Consider the following 6541-nt stretch of genomic DNA (forward strand, 5'->3'; position numbering starts at 1 on the left):
AATATTTAAAAATATAAAAAATAGATTAAGAACATTTCAGGTTTCTAAATCAACTTTTGTATTGAAAAACATTAGATAATAGTATTTTTCAAAATTATTTTCCAGAACAATTCCAAAACAAAGCCTTAATTTCTATATCTCTCAATTTCCTTCATTTTCCATTTGGGTTATCACATTCCAAAAATTTTCATATCCCATCAATGTCATTTTCCATCCAAATACACCAAGGAACCTTGTTCAGAGGTTGAAAAGGGTGGTGGTGGTAAGACATCAGGATTAGCCTTGAAAACTAGAGAAAAAAAAAAAGCTTTTCCTACGGGGACAAATAGAAGGCTCCACATTTTATTTACTTAAAGAGATTCCATATCTCCCTTGAATTTTCTTTTTTATGGTTAGGTGGTCAAAGATTGAAGTTTCTACCTTTATTTCAAATGAAAGACTTGCATACAAGTTCTAAGGTTGAGGTTGATGTAGAGGAGCCTAAAGCATAGTTTCACTCAGCTAGCTATAAGAAGGTTTGCAAGTACAACAACCTCAAGGGACTTGTACTGCTGCTTAACTTCCCATTAAATGGCTTAACTCTAATGCAAGACAACTTTCATTTTGCGTTTGTCCTTTTTCTATGTGAAATAGATAGAAAAATCTAATACATGCAAGCTAGTGATAGTACTTACTAATATGTAAGCGCGCAACTTGATAAAAGGAAGAAGGAATGATAAAAGAAGTGACAAGAAAAACACCTTCAGTCTACAATTCAATACAAACCATAATCAAGTTGCATTGCTACACTACATATTATTAAGAAACCGAAGCAGTTTTACATCCATTCGCCAACACAAACACAAGTTGAAGTAACACCATGACTAGAAAGGAAAAAGAAATGAAGAAAGAAGTCCAACAATTCAAGCAGTATACATAGATTAAGAAATCTTTCAACTAAATTTGGGTCTGATAAATTTAGCCTTTGTTCCCCCTTCTTTCTTTCCTTGTCCATTTTCTTTGCCGCTTTCCAAAGGTTTTCACGAACCACTCATGTTTCCATGAGGTCAAGCAGTACCCAATTGAAACTCCGATTACTAGCCCACTTCCATATCCCATTAATAGAAATTTCCAATCATATTCACCAGTTGAACCTTGTTTAGAGGATGAAGATGTTGGTGGTGATGCCTTAGAACTTCCACATGCCCTTGACAAAGGACTTCCACACAATCCTGGGTTCCCATCAAAGGAAACATTTGGAAATGTTGTAAATTGATTTCCTTGTGGTATAGGCCCTGTCAGATGATTATGAGACACATTGAACATTGCAAGGAATGTTATCCTTGTTAGTTGCAAAGGGATCTCTCCTGAGAGCTGGTTCTGGGAAAGATCCAACGACTCCAGCTGTGTTAGGTCCCCCAGGGAGGATGGGATATGGCCAGTAAGATTGTTGCCACCAAGGTTCAGCAAATGAAGCCCCTTGAGGTTCCCAATGGAGGTTGGAATTTGTCCATTGAAATTGTTGCCTGAGAAATCAATTGCTATGAAAATATTAGGGATCCTCTCATAAAACCTCTGCATACCTCTATTTGTCATTGTCATTGAGTACATGTAACGGGCAGTCCATCTATACCCAAGGATTTGAAACTTTGGGCTTACCTGCATGTACCTAAGTTCGTTTGCAATATCTGTAAGTTTCATGGCATCCCAATTTTGGAAATACTCTGATGACAAATCACCTATAAACTTATTGTCAGAGAGATCGACGATGCGCAACTTGGGAAACCTGAAATTGGAGTGCCAGCTCCCTATTGCACCATGGAATCTGTTGGATCTCAAAATAAGAACTTGTAGCTGTGGGAGGGCTCCAAGCCAAAAAGGGAAAATATCATCAATTTGATTGTTTCCGAGAACAAGGTGCTCGAGCATCATGCAATTGGCAAATGATCTTGGTATTTGGCCTTGGAATTGATTTTCACCTAAATCAATCACCCTCAAATTGTTTGTCACTCTGCATGTTTGAGGAATGGGGCCATCAAGGCTGTTGCTTCCCAGATTCAGTACGAACAGAGATTTGCTCAAGTTGGCCAGACATTGGGGAATCCTACCACTCAAATTGTTACTAGACAAATCAAGTAATATAAGAGAACTCATGTTGCAAATAAGTGGCGAAATTTCTCCGGTCAGATTATTTCTAGAGACTGAATAATATTCAATGGTTGATGGTGGTGGAATTGGAAGTGGTCCTTGCAACATGTTAGAATCAAGGTCTAACAAGCTTAACCTAGACCATGGAAGCACAACTGGATGTTGGTCAAAGCCGGTTAAAAGGTTTCCAGAAAGGTCAAGAGCCCCTAGGTTTTCTTGGCTTATGTTCCAAATCCACTTTGGAATTAGACCATGAATTTTATTATTGGCAAGGGAGAGCAGCTCCAATTCATCTTGGTTCCGCAGGAAATCAGGAAACTCAGTTAAGTTGCATGAATCCAATCCTAAAAGCTTAAATTTAGGAAGAGTAACATTGGTTTTGGTGTAACCGAGCAATGATAACCTATTGTTTGATAATTGGAAACTGGTGAGGTTTTTGAGCTTAAGTAACATGTTAAGTTCCACTGTCCCATTCAAGGAATTTTCTACTACAGAAAGATATTGAAGATTTACAAGTTCAAATAATGAACTTGGGATTCCACCTTCTAAATTGTTTGCCCCGAGATTTAATCTAGTTAATTGGGTGAGGTTCATGAGCCAAGATGGGATCTGACCACTCAATTGATTATCTACAAGAGTCAAAGTAGTTAGTTGACTCATATTTACAAGAGAGAATGGGATTTCTCCAGTTAAATTTATTTGGTTGAGATACAAAGCAGTGAGTTTTGTTTGCTCACCAAGCCAAGCAAGGGTCCCAACACTGAAATTATTCAAAGAAAGGTCTAAAAAAGTGAGTTGGGTAAGATTTGCCATGGAAGAAGGAATTTGGCCACTAAAAGAGTTACTTGAAAGGTCTAAATAGGATAACTGGGGAAGGTGACCAAGTGGAGATGGGACCAACCCAGTGAAATTGCATGAGCTGATGGCCAACTCAGTCAAAGAACCAAGCCTCCCAATTGAAGTTGGTAACTCACCAGAAAAACTTGTACCACTAAGATACAACACTTTTAACGGACTGGTTTCCTGAAATTCAGGCAAATAACCAATCAGATCTGGATTGTGCCTCACACTAAGAAACTTTAGGCTTGGTAGCTGAAAAATGGTCATTGGGAATTCACCATGCAATCCACATTCTCTGAGAAAGAGAGTTGTCAATGAAGATAAATTTGCCAACTCATGAGGTATTGTTGAAGAAATGTTCACCTCGCTTAGACGAAGTTTCTTTAAGTGGGCTAAGTTCTGAACCAGATTTCTCAAGCTAGGCTTTTGAAGCTGCAACATTGGGTTTGCCGAGAGATCAAGGAAAACCAAGTTGGACAGTGCTAAGAGTTCCGATGGGATTTGGCCGGCGAATACAGAATCAGAGAGATTGAGACTTCTAAGCCTTAAAAGCTGACCAACACCAAATGGGATCTCAGAGTAATTGAAATGATTATCAGAGAGGTCAAGCCTCCGGAGATGAACAAGACTGAAGAGGGTGTTGCTGGAGTTGATAGAACCATAGAGACAACTGCTGGCAAGGTGAAGGCCGATCACGTGGCCAGTCTCCCTGTCACACTCAACACCATCCCAAGAGCAGCAATCACTTCCTTCTCCTTCTCCATGGGATTTCCACATTGCAACTTTTGGATAAGCAGAAGGATCACCAGAGGCATGCCCATCAATCAAAAAGCTTTGCTTGAACTGAAGCAAGGCAGAGCTCTCACTATCATGGCACAGTGGCTGCTGCATAAAAGAGGAAGAGTTAGCCACCATTGGATAAAAAGATGAGAGTAAAAGGAGAAAGCGCATGAACATGAAGAGACACAAAGTTGAGCCCATATTTTCTATGGATAATAAGAAAGCAAATGGGAGTGATGAGGGTTCACAACTAGGATCCATAGTCTTATATAGTAATGAGCAATGTGCATTGACTGCAATCCAGTAGACTAGTCTACCCATAAATTTTAATTCGTTTCAGAATTTGCCCCTCTATGAGTCCCTATTGTTAATATTAAAAATCTAACTCACAAGTCAAGTCGTCTCCGTAGGCTTAGGGGTGGCATTAAGCAAAATCTCTATTCATTAAATGGCCTGTGTTTACTTAAGCTGATGAACTCATGAACTGCCTCTCTCTTCTATTGGTGACTTGATAGAAGCTCTGGTGGAGCTCAAATTTCCATTAGTGATGAGACCGGGAAAAGATTATTCAGAAGAGTGAAAAGGCACCCGCAAGCTGCAATGACACTGATAGCTACCCAGTATGGCATAATTATACATAGATATATGGTTCCAGGATAAGCCCCTTACCAAGTCTTGGTCACCACAAAAAATCCCACTAACATGTCCAAGCAGTCTCTATAAGCTGAGGAACTTCAAGCAACACTTCACACCACATCGTTTTAGAATGTTGGGTCCAAACAAACGAACCTGTCTTCATTTGGAGTCATGCTCACTCTTTTTCTAAGCTCAAGCAGAAAACGTGAAGAGAACGGCAGAAGACTGAAACAAATGAATCAAAGTACCGTGTTAGAAGGTCAAGACATTTATGATCATAATTGATCCAACTGTTAATCCAGGGTATTTCATGTGTATGCTTGTACCTTTTTTTTTTTCTTTTCTTTGCAGTGAAGCCATCTCTCTTTGTGTCGTTAATGAGGGATGTAATAATGTATCCATTTTTCCACACAAGGGCATTGTCAAGCTCTAAGGGAGGGCCAAAGGTCAAAAGACACATGCAAACGACCAATCTAATGGTCAGACATCCCTCTGGAATTCTAACACAAAAATGGAGGTATACCTATTTGGAGTTTCTGGTTTGATGTCCTGGTCCATGGTGTATATCTGGTCTATTCTTTTATTGAAAGCAAAGCAACTCTATACTTCTCATAGGATTTTTCTTAGCAATTTGATCTCTTTTTCCTATTATATTTAGGACAATTTGAAGAAATTGACAGGCAACCACATAGAATAGAAATAGATGATTTCACAATAAATCAAGAAGATAAAATTAACATTATGACATGTCGATGCGAATTAAAGTTATGAGGTACAGAGATATAGAATGATAACTATACTACAATTCATGTTAGGCTTCATGTGAAAAGTGTTTTTGAAAACAATTTTAAAAAACAGTTTATGGAAATTTTTGTTCTCTACAACAAAAGTATGTCTATAACTTGAAAAATGTTCTTAATATATTTTTTATATTTTTAAAAATAAATTTTATCTATAATTTTTTATTTTTAATTATTCTTTATATTTGTATAATTATTTAAAAATAATAATAAATAAAAAAAGCAATTGAAAACAAGTAAAAGATGTTTTATAAAAAATAGTCTATTTTCTGCTATAAAGAATAGAAAATCGTTTTTATTTTTTAGTTATCAAACATGGATTTCAATTTTTTTTTTCTCTTTAGAAAACATCAAATTATTCTTAAAACCAGCTGTTAAATAAGTTTAAGACATGTCTCTAATGCATGCACCCAATTCTTGTTTTAAAGCAAAATTTTGTAATTTTGAAATAAATTTAATCATGTTAGGTGATTAAGTGGACTATTAATTATCGGAAATAACTCACACTATGTCAGTTTTATGTCTCCTTTAGTGACTAAAAAATAGAATTGTCCATCAACCAAGTCCCTTATAGAAGAATACATCTTATTCATGGGAAACATATAAAATAAAATTTAGGGTTTTTAGTCTAATATAAATTTGTGTGTTTTATCTCTTTAAGGGTTAAGGTTATTGTAAAGATTCACAAAGAATTGTGATACTTGGATAAAAGATACATTGGATTAATCTAATGAACCGCCTCTCTCTTCGATTGGTGACTTGATAGAAGCTCTGGTGGAGCCCAAATTCCACAAGCGATGAGACCGCAAAAAGCTAGTTAACCACAAAAATAGTGGTCGATTGTCCTTGACCTCTTTGTAGTTGCTGAATTGACCAAAATTCATTTTCAAGAATGCTGGGCCTTGCATGAAAAACTCCAAATGAAGCTGTCTGCATCTGGAGTCATGATAACGTGAAGAGAACGGAAAAGACTTCAGCATTCTCTAACCCCCACTTTTTTTTCCCATTTTGTTTTTTAAAAAAAAATCATCTGGTTGATAAAAGAAATATGTTGAATTCATATAAAAATTCCCTTTTACTTATTCTAAAGTTTCTGGAAAGAGGATTTATAAAATGATGAGGTAAGTGTATTTTTACTTACTCTCATTTTTGCTTTGACTGAAGTTGTCTCTCTTTGTGTCTTTAATCAGGAATTTAGTAAAGGTCAAGACCCATGCAAAAGGCCAATCTAAAGGCTACACATAGCATCGGAATTTTAATGCAGAAATGGAGGTATACCAGTTTAGAATTTCTGGTTCTATTTCCTAGACCATGGTGTATATCTGGTCTATTCTAATATAGAAAGCAAGACAACCTCA

At 36.8% G+C, this 6541-nt stretch overlaps 1 protein-coding gene across 2 annotated transcripts; it reads right to left on the reverse strand.

The window, feature by feature from the left end:
• Positions 1 to 760: 760 nt before the first annotated feature.
• Positions 761 to 4260, reverse strand: LOC117933123 (receptor-like protein 7). Of its 2 annotated transcripts, none has more exons than XM_034854514.1 (2): positions 4138 to 4260; positions 761 to 3852 (listed from the first exon to the last, which is right to left on the reverse strand). In XM_034854514.1, the coding sequence occupies exon 2, from the start codon at positions 3742 to 3744 to the stop codon at positions 958 to 960; it is 2787 nt and encodes a 928-aa protein (XP_034710405.1). In that variant the 5' UTR covers positions 3745 to 3852; positions 4138 to 4260; the 3' UTR covers positions 761 to 957. The 2 variants fall into 2 exon arrangements, with proteins under 2 accessions (XP_034710405.1, XP_034710406.1); XM_034854515.1 differs by lacking the exon at positions 4138 to 4260 and having other exon boundaries at positions 1378 to 1505; positions 1639 to 3990.
• Between the last annotated feature and the right edge of the window lie 2281 nt (positions 4261 to 6541).

Source organism: Vitis riparia, chromosome 16 (assembly GCF_004353265.1).
Source record: "Vitis riparia cultivar Riparia Gloire de Montpellier isolate 1030 chromosome 16, EGFV_Vit.rip_1.0, whole genome shotgun sequence".
NCBI lineage: Eukaryota > Viridiplantae > Streptophyta > Magnoliopsida > Vitales > Vitaceae > Vitis > Vitis riparia.